Source organism: Nicotiana tabacum, chromosome 7 (genome assembly GCF_000715075.1).
Source record: "Nicotiana tabacum cultivar K326 chromosome 7, ASM71507v2, whole genome shotgun sequence".
Classification (NCBI taxonomy): domain Eukaryota; kingdom Viridiplantae; phylum Streptophyta; class Magnoliopsida; order Solanales; family Solanaceae; genus Nicotiana; species Nicotiana tabacum.
Window position 1 is genome coordinate 94,252,172 of NC_134086.1, and position 14,670 is coordinate 94,266,841.

General features: G+C 38.9%; 1 protein-coding gene across 1 annotated transcript; it reads left to right on the forward strand.

Annotated features, from left to right (window-relative positions):
- The first annotated feature begins 12,155 nt into the window (after positions 1-12,155).
- On the forward strand, positions 12,156-14,067 carry LOC107766434 (large ribosomal subunit protein eL43). Its single transcript, XM_016585219.2, has 5 exons — positions 12,156-12,295; positions 13,106-13,145; positions 13,474-13,562; positions 13,656-13,738; positions 13,817-14,067. Exons 1-5 carry the CDS (start codon positions 12,293-12,295, stop codon positions 13,878-13,880), a joined length of 279 nt encoding a protein of 92 aa, XP_016440705.1. The 5' UTR covers positions 12,156-12,292; the 3' UTR covers positions 13,881-14,067.
- The last annotated feature ends 603 nt before the right edge of the window (positions 14,068-14,670 follow it).

Sequence of the window (14,670 nt, forward strand, 5' to 3'; positions counted from 1 at the left end):
GGTGGTGAGTGATGAAGAGCAATCGGGGAGTGAGTACCTCCCCTCCCAGGATTTCTCAATGGGTTCGTGGAAAGCCCTAGCAGGCCCTGCTAAAGCTCTAATTGTTATACAACCTGAGTCGTCTGAGGGCTCAAAAGCAGGCAGTACCAAATACTTCACCTCCCCCACAACTTCAGAATCCAGGGAAAGTGCAGAAGACAAAAACAAGAATGAGGAGGAGGTCCCGGACAGTGGGGTACCTAGAGTTGGGGGAATTGAAAGAATTAGAAACCCAGCTGTATGGCAGGATAGATTTTTCAGCGAGGTAGCCTTTCATAAATTTCGGGAAGTGTGGACAAAGAAGAAGCTGATTCCAGAAAGAAGAATAGTCACCCGGGATTTGTTACCCTACCTTCCCAGAGTCTATGGTCAATTTCTTACTAGAGTAGGGTGGGATTTCTTTAAAGATGAGCTGATCGATGCAAATGAACATATGGTGAAGGAATTCTACTGCAATGTATCCCACACCAAAGAAGGGCCAATTGCAACCAAAGTGTGGGATAAGACGATAGTGTTTTCGGCAGAGGCGTTGAACGAATATTTGGGTTTCAACGAGGAGGATGCACTTTGTACAGAGAGAAATTAGCATTGAAAGAGGAAGCTCGTCCTTGGGTGGCACAATTCTTAGCTCAGCCGGGTACCATTAAGGAATGGATTCAGGTGGGGAAGAAAATATTGAGAAAGGACCTTAATTTTGAGGCGAGAGGATGGTTAACTTTTGTATGCAACAGGTTGGACCCTTCGTCCCATGACCAAACCATTCCAATCGCCCGAGCGGTTCTCATTGCGTCCATCATGGTAGGTTTCCCCATCAATGTGGGGAATGTTATGTATAGTGTGATCACATCCGTTGGCATTGATACGGACAGAAACTACCCCTACCCGAACACCCTCACAATGTACTTTGAAGATGCAAAGGTAAAAAAATACCCCTTCGATGTTGAAGTCCGGCCGGTGTACCCATTCTCATGGTTTAATATTCAGGGGACGGACAACCCGAAAGGGGGATAAGAAGGGAAAAGCATCCACCTCTGCCCCGACTGGCCAGTCTGAGGAGCCAGTTGCGGTAGAAGCCTCTGTTGAGCCACCCACTCCCGCTGCCACTACTGTTCCGGACATCCCATCCTCCTCTACGGGTCCCAGTTCTTCAACTGGCCCAGTGGTTCCCACCTCCAAATCCAACCCCCTCACGGCCCAGCAATTAGCAAAGACATTGGCCAGCTTGAACAACTGGATGTCAGTCTTGACATCCAAGTTGTCCACTTTAGCTACCACAGTTGCGGCCCAGTCTGTTCCAACCACAGTTGAGATTCCTCAGTCCACTGAGGAGACATTGAAGATACTCCTGGCCAACCAGGAGAAGATTTTGGCTACTCAGGCTGCCTTGACAAAGGCAGTTGATGCACAGGGCAAAGCTCTAAAGGAGCTTGCCCGAGAACATAAAAGGATGAGAAAATCCCGGGCATCCAAGGATGAGGTGAAGGAGCTCCGAGCTGAGGTTGACAAGCTAAAGGCAGACCAACTGCCTTTAGACTTGTTCTTTGATGAGTCAGCACCTCCACCATCAGTAGTTGTACTGGAGCCACAGCAGGAGGAGGAGTCTAGGCACCCAAGGAAGAAGAGGAAGCTTCCTAGCACTGAGGGTGTTATGATAGAGGTAGCACAGGTTCAGAAGGATACTTCCAGTGCTCCACCAGATGTTCAGTCGGTCCATGACCCGGCCCCTATCCCAGCAGCAGAGCAGCAGCAGGTTGGAAACCAGTCTGAGGTTCCCGCCAGTACAGAGGACCAGGGGACCACTGATCAGCCCATGACGACGGATCAGGCTTGAGGAGCCACTATATATCCTTTCTCTGTTTATATGCTTATTTTGGTAGTTGGCATTGGGGATAATGCCAGCTTTTATTCGTGGGGGTGCGCCCTACTATTTTGTATTTTGATGATTGATATATTTGGGATGACTGTACATATTTATTTGATTTTTAGCTTATGTTGCTAGTTGATAGTTGGCCTGTATATAACTTTTTATTCTAGTCACTTTTCTACTTTATGTACATATTCATTCCCCCCGTTGTATATTCTACTCCTCTATTGTACATATTCATTCATTTTTTTTTCGTTAAAATTTTTCGTTTGTAGCTTCATAGTTAGCTCGTAGCCTTTTTGTTTTGTTTTGGCATTTGCAATAAGCCCTTAGCTTTCTTAATGTCACGGTTCTTTCCAAGGGTAGAGTATTGTGCGAACCGGGTGGCTCTTCCCAATGATAGATGGCGTGACAACCTTCTTAAGGGTTTGAGTCCGTTTTTGATTTTTCGTTTTTTGATTTTCAAGTTTTGCAGTCAAGGATACCTCAGGCAAAACTTCACTTAGGCCTAACACATTTGCCTTTGATCCCATGGTCAAAGACATTAATGTTGTGCTTAGGATGGTGAAAGTCGTGGCCTTGAGACTCTTGTGTTGACAAAACAGTCATCATGTGGTCGTATTGAACCATTGTGCACTTGAATCGTAACTAAGATCGTTGTGGGCCCTCGACTCGACATCTTTAGCAATCCTTGAGTGTGTGTGGTGAGAATTCGATTTGCGAGTCCAGGTCCCGAGCTGATGGTCTAGAACTTGCCTCGAATGTTTGTTGAGGTGAAATCTTAGGTGAAATTTGGCTTGAGAAGTGATTGTAGGCTCTCCTTGATCCAAAATGCTAAGATTGAAAAATTCCATGACCTACCAATGAAATGATCCCTAGTTAATCCTTTTGAGCCTTGAACCTTCTTCTTTCAAGAACCGAAGCTACAAGCCTATACCCGTTCTTAACGATACCCTCTCGTGGCACCCAAATCTTCCCTTGAGTAGATGGAAAACGTCTAAGTTTGAGGGGGGGAGACAAGAAAGAAAACAATGTGGTAAAAAGGTACAAAAGCAAAAAGAAAAAGAAAAGATAAGACAAAAAGAAAGACCCAATTGAATAAGGTCAAAAAGGGGATTCAAAGAAAACAAAAGTGAAAAAGGGTGTGGAAAAAGTAAAAAATGAGAAATGTGTTGAATTGCATGAAAAAGGGTGACAATGTGTCTCTCTAACCCCTTGAAAAAGAAGTGAATACTCAAATGAGTCAAGAAAGTGTGCCGAAATGAATCAAAAGAAGTGCTTAAGGGAATATTGAACCCACTTGAACAAAACTATGTCCTACCCTTACCCAAAAGCCTTCACAATGACTCCATAAAAGCCCTACATGATTTTGAGTTAAAGGGAACCTACATTAGTGGATACTTATATAAGGGGCAAGCATATGGTACTTAGAGCCGAACTTGTGGCCTCTTCCTTGAGAGAGATGAGTGGAAATCCATCAACCTCGGTTTGTGTGATAATACTCAAAATGGTGAGGTTTGCTTAGGGAGAGTTGAGGGTGTTTGAGTTTGGGTTCCACAATGGCCACGGTAATTGAGAAAAGTTCTTTGATGAAATATGTCAACTCTTGAAGCGTCACACTTGATCCACAAGTTTTCAAAGTTTAAAAGTGTTAATGATGCATTCGCATTGAGGGCAATTGATAGTCCCAATTGACGCTTGTTGAGGTTACTTTAGGATAAGCTGAAATTACTTGGATGTTGCCTTTGAGGGGTGGGTTTTGTTTTGTTCGCCTGAGGACAAGCAAAGGTTTAAGTTTGGGGGAGTTGATAAGTAGGATTTTAACATGTTTTATACCCATACTTGCCTATGCTTTGAGTGTAAATTGCTACAAAATAGTCCCAAAAAGCTTACAGATTGCGCTTGATTGCAGGTTTGAGCTATAAAGTGACAAATCATCAAAGATCGGCTCAAATTGGAGTGAAACCTACTCAAGTGCCAAAGATCAGTAGAGTGAAGACATTCAGAACTTGGTGCGGACCGCACCATCATGTCATGCGGCCGCACCATAGAAGTTCAGAGACTGTAAACTTACAAGACATGCCCCATGCGGCCGCGTCCCAATTCATGCGGCCCGCGTCTCACTCATGCGGCCGCATAATTTTGCTATGCGGTCGCGTCCCATAAGTTCATAAGTTTAGAGAGTATTATATTCCAGAAGCAAACCATGCGGCCGCGTCCAACTTCATGCGGCCTGCGCTCCTCCCCCCCATGCGGCCGCACTCTATGGTCACGCGGCCCGCATCAGTGAAGTTCAGAGAAGCTGCAAAACTTTTCATGCGGCCGCACAACAACTTTGTGCGGTCCGTGCCAGTTTTCATGCGGCCGCACCCCAACTTTGTGCGGTCCGCATCACCATTTTCAGAGAGCAAGATTCAGAGGTCAAGCAACCCAGTGCGGCCGCGTGCCATCTTTATACGGTCCGCACTAACCCTGCAGGGGCATTTTTGTCCAGTTTTTCCAGCTCACTATAAATAGAATATTTTACCATTTTTAGGTCAAGTTTTGTACAACTGACAGCTGTTGCACTCGTGAGACTTATGTTTTGGCCTATCTTGGGCATTTTTAGCTTAGTTTCATCATAGATTATTGTAGTTTAGCATTAGCAATTAATTAATATGGTTGTTTCATCTTCTATTTCTTCATTTTCTGCTTTAATTATGTCTAGCTAAACCCATTAGCTAGGGTTGTGGCTCAACCCTAGTGTGGGTAATTAATGGGTGTTGCTTCTTACTGATAGATTGATATTGGGTGTTTGTTATTTGGGTTAATTTTATGGTTTAATTAAGGATTGATGGTTGCAAACATTGATTCTAGCTTAGTGGGTCTTGACCTTTCTTGAGAAAGAGAGTCTATGACCCCAGAATTGACCCAACAAGGGATTGGGGTGGATCCATGAGAAATGGTAGTCCCAATTAACGGGTTAAACCTCGAGAGAGTAATCACCCTACTTGAACCCTAGTTGCTTGGTCTAATTGGCCTACCCAATTGATCTCGAGAGAGTCAATTGGGGAAAATCGCTCTCTCTACCGAGAGGTGTGAGAGTGAGTAAAAATGTGCACGGTTATAACATTGATCCCAAATATGTCAATCTATTATTAGTAACCTCTACCCGTTAGTTAACCACCTAGGTAATACCACGACCCTAGTGCCTTCTCTATATTAATCACAACTTAAAACATACCATTTTAGCATAAATTAGCTTAAACTTGTAGTTGATAATAGTAGTGATTAAACAAAAACCCAAAAAATGGTAGAAGTACAATTAGGAGCAAACACGCATTCCTAGTCTAAACAAATACGCAACTCCATTCCAAGCTCCCTGTGAAAATTGACCCCGATACCACTATTCGGGTAAAAGTATTAGCGCCCGCTCCTCCTACCATTGTGTAAGGTTGAGTTCGCCGCGATCAACCCTCACCAGCTCGTCGTCTTTCTCCTTCAACTCATCACAAAGGGACTGCAAGTTGCTGCCCTCGCCAAAACACCTGCAAATCTCCCGGTACTTACCGCGATACTCCAAATACTTGTGCTCCTAACTTCTCAAAAATTTGCTTACGCCTCTCCTCCCTTCGAGTGCTTTCAATCTCCAAAATCATGGTATGTGAACATAAGATAAAGAAGCAAAAAATAAAGACGCCCCACAAACAAAGACAAAACACAACAAAAATGCTAGTCGAAAGATGAAACCCTAAAATACTCACCCTAAGGGCAAGGTCGGCTATGCTCCTCGATAGAGTGATGCCATCCAGCTCTCTAAGGGTTTCGCCTTCCACATCGGAGCAAAGAGGGGCGAGATAAGGGACTACATTCTCCGTATTCTTCAACAGATCACGATCCATAGGATTGCAATAGTCCTCGTATACCCCTCCAACCTCACCTAGAGTTGGGTAAACCCCCTTCATCATCCTAAGTTTAGCGACGCCGATGTCTGAACCTGTCTCATAACCATCTTTGGAAATACCTTTATCTCTCCCATAGGAAGACAAATAAATATCATCGGTTGGTTGCGAAGTCGACGACCCTCTTGCCGCAAAGTATCAGAAACCCTAGCGGCCGGCCCTTCAACTTCCATCATTGCAGAAGGAAGTGATATGCCCTTAACGGCTTCTGCCAATTTTGGAACCTCGGACACCAGTTCAACGTCGTCTTCAAGAACTACGGTCACTGTCTCACAAAGGGTAAAATCATCTATCATAGAATCCACGAGTCGAGCAATCTCGTCGCCAACATCCACTGACCTCCTCTAACGGGGCACCAAATCCCCGTCACTTGGCGATGATTCCCCCTCCTAGTCCACAAGATGGTACAAGGGGGAAGCCTGAGGCTCTACTATCTAAATATTCACAGATGGAAAAGAAATTGATGCTAAAGCAGCAGTAGGTAGGACCGAAGAGTGAACATACCTAGCTGCGGTTATAGAGGGGGCAGAAGCCAAAGAGGAAGCAACGTTCCCCTTACGAAATGCAGGTGTGGGAGCTTTCGGCCTCCTCTAAGGCCCTCGGGCTGGAATTGAAAGAAGCGCAAAATAAAAGGTCAGCCATAACAAACTATAAAAGGAAAACAACTAAGAGGCCAAAACAAAGAAACTCACTGGTTAAGGAGGGAGGGAGCCCGAATTTCTTAAAAAAGCCCGTCCACTCACGAATTCCCGCGATGTAAGAGAGGAGCCGACCGACCTAATCAAAAATGTCCCCGACCAAAGGAGGGGGCATAGTCTTGGCTGCATAAGAGAAGAGCAAAAGATTAGAACCCACAACTAAGCAAGTAAATCAAACGCCTCAATGAAGAGAAGTTAGACACTTACGAGTATGATTCCAAGTTTCGGGAAAGCCGTCTGCATTGGCCACCACGTCCTCGATTCTAACAAAGAAAAAATTGTGCCAAAACTGAAGGTTCGCCTTATCATTCATCTTCACACCTAGACACTTTCCCTCTCGGTGACGAACATTTAACATTGCCCCCTTGTAGAAACTGGGGGCAAAGAGATGCATCAAATGTCGTAATGTGATATTGACCTGGACAATTCTGCAAACTTAGTAAGCATCCTAATGAGCTTGTAGATATATGGGGCGAGCTAAGCCGGGTAAACGCCATAGTAACGGCAAAATTCCTCCGCCAATGGGAGAAGGGGAAGAGTATAGCCAACATGAAAGGGGTAGGCGTAAAACGCACAATACCCGGGGCGGTGGACTTGTACCACATCCCGCTCTGCAGGGACCAACTCGATGCGAGCAGGAATGCCAAATTTATCCCTAAGCTCTAATAAATCGGCCTCTTTCATCGCCGCCTCATAGACCTTGGGCTCAGCCTCAAACGCCTTTGAAAAATTAGACCTGACCTTCTCACCACGAGGAACTGTCTCCTCCACCGTAGGGAAGTTCTCATCCTCAACGACAATAGAGATGCCCTCCATGTGGGGAGGCAAAACTATCGCCAAGGGAACCGGGCTATTTTCCTCGCTGGGACCAGAAGATACGTTAGCATAGTTCTGACAAAAGAGAGGGTATTCAAGTAACGAAGAATAAAAAACAATAAGGATCTCTAAAGCAGGAAAAGAAGATTCCCAACAATGGAATAAGAAAAAGGCACAAGGCTTCAATATGGAAAATCCATAAAACGCGAGTGTGTGCCTTCATATCCCTATTTATAAGAGCTCAAACATTGAAACTAAGAAATTATGCCATCATTACTTAGCACCAATATCGAAGCAACAAATACAATTGACAGATGCACACGAAACGACGTAACGCATCGAGAAGATGCACCATAATGACGCATGACATCATGACATCATTTTGATCCAGAAATAACGTAACTCCTAAAGTTGCGGCTCACGAAAGACCACACTGTCAGCTCATCTCAAACATCACAACCCGACCCACTCGTTCCACATTCTCGACCACGATAAACAGAGTTCGCTTATCAAGGTCGTCTAATGCCGACCTTAATAAAGGGAGGGACTAACTGTATAGGCTAAAATCTGCCCTAAAGTAGACAAGATAACTCTAAAGGAAGAGTCTTCAAAGCGTCATTAGTCGAGGCCGACTAGGAAGCAGCAAGATTCGTGGTCGAGACGTCAACAATGGTCAAGGTCGAGCACCATTGACAGAGCTATAACAACTAGTTTTCAAAATAGGGTATTAAAGAGAATATTCTATTGGATATTCTCTACACTTGTACTATTAGAGTTTGTTAGGGATATGTCTTATATAAATAGAAAAAAAAGGCAATGATGCATGGCAAGTAATATTCATTGGTAATAATACGCTTTGATAAAAATATTCTCTCTCTCTTACTACGATAAAAACAACACCTTTTTTGTCAAGATTCTTGTCCACATTATTCCATACTTTCTAATAGATCCGATGATAATTCGAACATTTAAGAATTTGTCTGCCATTCATTAATGTCAGGAGGAATAACATCCAGCTTCTTTTTTATTGGGTGAATCATTCTTTTATTTACCCAAATGCCATTTATTATTGTTCATTGCTATTTAATGCTCATTTATTATGAAAGATTACACACAGTTATTATCTTTCTACTAAATCTGTTTGACATTAATCAAGCTTTCATAACTCTCATCTAAAAATATTATTGTTAACTAGGTTTAACCCCTTAATATATAAATTAAATTATTTGAGCCAAAGAGTCACACTTTTTGGTCAAACATGACTCACTTCATGAATGTTCGAGTGAACTGAACTCATATTATTTCGACTCACTTTATTAACAATTAAATCATAAAAATTTGTTACAACTCGTTATGGATTTTCCTATTTATGTTAACTCTTGTGGAGTTGTGGTTCTTTCCATTACAATGTGCCTGATAATAGTAAATTTTCAGCTGCACTTTCAACTAGGGGTATTAAATGGGCGGGGTGAGCCGATTTTGGGTGGGTCAAAATGGATTGAGTCAATAATTGGTCGGGTTATTTGACCCGTCCAAAAATTATTTGGGTCAGGATGAGCTAAAATTTGAGTCATAGCTTAACCCGTCCAACTCCTGTCAAGCTTTACTTAATACGTTTCATTTTCTTATGAATTGTATAGTTATTAAATTAGATTTTCTTTTCTTTTGCTATGGTCATATATAACATATCAAATAAAAAAAATATTTTAAAGATTTTTTGGTAAAGTTATTCATGGATCAATACAAGCCAAACTTTAAATGAGTTAAGTCAAGATGGACTGAGTTTAATAAATAAGCGAGTCAATAACTAGCCCAACCTTGAATGGATTGGACAAGTCATTTGAGCTTGGACCAAATTTGACAACCCTACTTTTAGTTATAAATACTCCACCATATAACATCCTTCTTTCTTATTTCCAAAACTTGACAGTTCCTTCCTCCTCTAATTTTCCCTTCTTGGTCCCAATGTGTCACTTGTTGCAGTTATGTTTCTACTCTTTCAACAATTCTAATTCTTGTTACATCCTTAAATTGTGACAATTGTCTGTATTTATTCTCAATAATTTCGTTAATGAGTTAACTGTGAAGGCACACGATGAATTACCTAAACGTTTTATTCGTGTCCCAATCTTTAAGTAAAACACAATATAAAAATATCTAGAGAATAAATAAACCTCATCTAAGTTTTTTTTTTTACTCTGATTTCTAACTTTTTAGTTATACCTTCTCTTTCGGATTCTCAACTATAAGAATGCTACTCAGTAGTTAGGCGTATTATAATATGTTAGAGTTCGATTAAGTTTGTATAAACTTGAATGAGTGATTTTTTCTATCATTTAACTTGTTGACTTATAGTTTTTTTTTTTTTTTTACACCTTGGAACGTTGTTTATCTATATATCAATTATAAAAAAAATACTGTTAAATTGCCATCTACTTATCTCATTATTTCACATAGGATTCTTAAGAATATGAATGCTTATTTCAAATGAGAATATGAGGTTAAAAGTTATTTAAAATATTAAGAAAGTGATATGACAAGTATTTTTGAAATTTATTTGACAGAAGAGTATTTTTGAAATTTATTTGACAGAAGAAGAAAACACTTGGGGGTCGTTTGATTACCGGAATAAAGATATTAATTCAAATACAAAATTTTAGATTATAGTTATCATATTTTAATTGTGGATATTAGTTAATATCATATATTCCATAATTATAATTACGAGATATCCCATAACCGAACCAAATGAACCTTAAAGCTATACAACATTTTTATTGGGAAAACTACCAGTTATGTCCATTTATAAGTAGCTCATTATAAAAATTGACCAATTCATAAAATATTACTAATATTAGCCAATTAACTATTTGTAGCAAAAAAATAATTAAAATTCTGCTTTCTTTTGAGTGTTATTAGAATAGACTGAGCACATCTTAAGGAGCTTGAATATCGTTTTGGGATGATTTAGTGAAGTTTTGAGGTGGTTTGAATTGAAAATCCGAAGTAAAAATTGAACATGAAAAAAATGATATGTGTATTATTTGTGTATCATATATGTATCATATTTTATCAATTGTATATCACATGTATATCCATGTATACTAGTGTGTGAGATACATGCGTGATACATGTTTGACACATTTGCTGCAGAAGAATTTTTTGAACTTGATGTAATTACGACTTTTGATACAAAACCAGTTCAAATCACCTCCAATCTTCCTCAAATTTTGTATATTGACTTGTCTATATGTTTTCAATGAATTTCAACTATACCTATTGAAAAGGTTCCTTTTTTGCTTAGATTTTTTGGAATATTGTATTTTTTTTTTGTATTTCATCACCTTATTTGCTATATCATCCATGAAATTGCATTTCCGTCTTGCATCTAACGTTGCTAATAACGCTTAAAAATAGAAAGAATTACAAGAAAATACACATGACTTCATACCATAACAAAAAATGGCCCATGTTTTTAAGTTTTATCCGACCTAGCATTGTACATATTTTGAAAACACTAGCAAATTTAAAATTTGTGTTCTTACAACCATTGCTTCTAAAAGCTATGGAGTTAAATCTGTATTCTCACAACTATTGCTTTCACTCTTTCTTCTTCTTACATCTTCTACATAAGCTTCAAGGGGACGTGTATTTTTTGCTTCTCCTCTTGTGTCACTTGCTTGCAATGTAAGAAAATTGAAGAGTAGAAATCCACCATTGAAGACCATTCAAAGCTTTGGTATCGAAAATGGAGTTTTTTGAATTTGTTAGTTGTTTGGATTTGGTGTTGTTCCAAATGATTGAATATATCAAAAGGAGTTTAAAATTTAAATTTGAAGTGATTTGGAATAGATATGAGCAAGATTGAGTTAAAATTCAGAAAATACGCAAGGAAGAAGACGAAGTCAATTTTTGTATAATTATGTATAATCTTGTATAATAGTATATATGAATGTAGAAACACACCTTATACACTATTATACACTTTTATACACCTTTACAAGCGTATGTAGACGAACTTCTTCCATAATTTTCAGTTGCAATTCCTGTTCAAAATCAGTCCAAATCTCCATTAAATAACTTCAAATTTTATATACAACCCCTTATACTATTTCTAACAAGTCTAAATAACACCCACTCCAAATTTCTCACAAAATGAAATTTGAAATTTAAACCCACATATTTAAGCTTGTTAAAAATCTAATTTTCACCACCCAAATGAATTTTAGCCTATTATTGAAAAGCTTTCAACTAGCCCAAAATATTTTAGCCAATATTTAAGTTTGTTGAACTAATATTTGAGTCACACGAAAATTAATTTAAAAGCTTGAGGAATCTTTTTAAAAAATTAAATAGTAATTTTGAGAACCTATTGGAGTTGGATGTTGAATCTTAACATATTATTTTTGGGTTAGTTAGTTGTAAATTGAAATATGGGCTATAAACTTGAAAAGTAGGGAGCCCAGTTGTTCTAATGTGAAATATTCCCTTAAAAATATGAAAGGTGATTTTTGCATGTGATTCTTTGAGAGAAGGAAATTTATTTATTTGGTTTTTTAATTTTTATATGTACTTGGCTAATTTTGATAAGTTTATGACTAATGGCTGAAAATTGGTAAGTTGAGACTTATTTGGGACATTTGCGTAAGTTTCCCAATAAGCACGGAACTTGTCCAAAAAGGCCATAAAAATGTTCTTTCACGAAACTTGTCCAAGAAGATCAATAGCTAAATGGGCCTGTATCCGAGAGAAAACTCCCTACTGGGCTGTAGGGCAAAATCCATGTTAGGATCAATTGAAAGAGACTCGAACCGGGCCACTCATATAAAAGCACCAAAGCTTAGCTGATTCTTCGTAATCTAGGGTTTAATTGCAGCAGCCGCGGCTTCTTTTCTCTTCCATCAGGTCTCAGGGTGCTTCTGTAGCTCGCCAAAATGGTACTCTTTACTGTTAAATCAGACGAGCATTACTTTTTTAGATATTCAGTTATTTGCCATTTAAATAAATATACGACGTAATTGTTGAATGCAATTTGTTGGATTTCTTCTTGTATTGTTTTAATGGCAATGCAACTCCTGGGTAAAGTGTCGGATTAATCATCAATTAGGTGAAATGTTTGGTTAAGTAATTTTGTTGGTGCCTTTGTGTTTCTCAGTGTGTACCATTTACAGTGAAGTGCTAAGGTAGCTAAGTTGAGGGTTTTAAGCTTGTTGTATGAGCCTTTAATTTGTGTTTGGTGTTCAACCATATAAAAATGGGTGCTAATGTTCTTCCACTGTATCACTCCATTAGCTGGTTATTACATGCATAGCTAGGTCTAGAACATGTAATGGGTAAGGAGACTTATGATTTTTCTTATAGGTAATGAGACTCTTGTGATTTTGTTGACATGGCTAACATTCTCTGCCTTTACATTCTAGAATCTAAAACCTACTATTATATGTATTTAAAATATTTTTGACTAAATATATACACATCCACATTACAGTTTGAGCCTAAGGCAATGGGTTTGTGTGAATCCACTGTTGTATAGCTACATCTTCGCTGGCTCATACTTAATGGTTGCCTGAATAGGATCAAGTATATAGCTGTCTAACTGTTTTGGGTTGGTGATGTATTGATCTTTGGTGTAATCTCTTATCTTTTCTTGTTTGGCTGCATGGATATTTCTCAAACTTTTTCATAACCTTTTATATTATCATTTTAGCTTGACATGCTTGTTAAACTGTACTTTTATTTCGACACAGACCAAGAGAACCAAGAAGGCTGGTATCGTTGGGAAGTATGGTATGTGTCTAAAATGCTTCTATGATTTGTGTTGCTTTTGTATTTTAATGGTGAAGTAGTGTATTCTAGAAGATTTCATGCCTTAAGAGGAAAAAATGAATGACATTTGGATTTGCAGCTTAAAGTTAATTTAAATGTTTTTCTCGTAAAAAAAATTGTGATAATGTTTTGCTAAAACGTTTAGTATAACAACCACACTTATATTAATGTAAGTGATATCCTCTGAGAAGTCCCCCCCCCCCCCCCACAAACAAGGAAAGGGGAGGTGCATATTTGTTTGTTGGTTTGTCTAATGAAATCTTTGAATAACCTCCTCTTTCTCTTATAGGTACCCGTTATGGTGCCAGTTTGAGGAAGCAGATCAAGAAGATGGAGGTTAGTCAGCATAGCAAATACTTCTGTGAGTTTTGCGGAAAGGTACAATTCCCATGTGTTTTTATACGATTGTTTGCTATTGAGCACGATTCATAATTACATCAATAATAATGTCACTATGTTCTTATGTTTTAGTATGCCGTCAAGAGGAAAGCTGTTGGAATTTGGGGTTGCAAAGACTGCGGCAAAGTGAAAGCTGGCGGTGCTTATACATTGAAGTAATTATCATCTGGATTCTTGCTGTTCTTTTTCTTGTTATGTGCTTGAAGTACTAATTTTTTTCTCCTTTCTTCCAGCACTGCTAGCGCTGTTACCGTAAGGAGCACTATTCGAAGGCTTAGGGAGCAGACAGAGAGTTAGAGTCATTTAGCTGCTTATTGAAACTTTAAGGAAGTGAAGTTGAATCTTGATTTTGCTATTAAAGAGTTGTAATTTGTACTGTGTTTGAAAATTTTGATTTATCCTAAGGATTGGAACAATTTTCCCAACGTGACATGTCAGATCTTACTCATATCTTAATCAAGTTGAAATGGTTTCATGTTTCCTAGCTTTGCCTGTGCTTATGTGGTGGGCACTAAAGCTGCATGATTATTTGCTGTTTGGTGTTGCCTTGTTTGGTATGTCTGAAAGAACCATTTTCTCTGGAATTTACCCAACTAGGAAAAAGTTTTCTTTACAATAATTCTTCAGTTTCTACCTTGCTAAATGAGTTGCTAACAGCAGAATATTTACAGTAAGTTATTTGCACTATATTCAGTGTTCTATGAGGAGTTATCCAGAATGGCAAAGTGGCTTTATTTTAGTTATGAATGAATATTAGTGATGGGTTTGCATAATTGCATTACTTGTCCAGAATAGCACGAGAAGTGTACGTGGCTTATGAATGAATATTAGTGATGATTTTGCACTAGTTGAAAAAACAACTTTGTTTCTCTTCTCGTAATTCTTAAATTTGACTAGGGTTTTCTTCTCTATCAATTCTTCTATTTTTGGTCTGTGCAGTTCTGTTGATATGATAATAATCCTGATGTAAAAATTTACTGTTTCAAAAAGGTGTTTTGGCAGAATTATAACTCGTGTCGTGATTTATGGACGATCCTGCATTCCTGCTCAATAACTTGTCCTCTCGCTCCTGCATTTTTGTCCCATC

Coding starts and splice junctions, on each gene's coding strand:
- LOC107766434 (XM_016585219.2), top strand. Junction 13,563..13,655: donor TCTGTGAGTTTTGCGGAAAG/GTACAATTCCCA, acceptor CTTATGTTTTAG/TATGCCGTCAAGAGGAAAGC. Junction 13,739..13,816: donor GGCGGTGCTTATACATTGAA/GTAATTATCATC, acceptor CCTTTCTTCCAG/CACTGCTAGCGCTGTTACCG.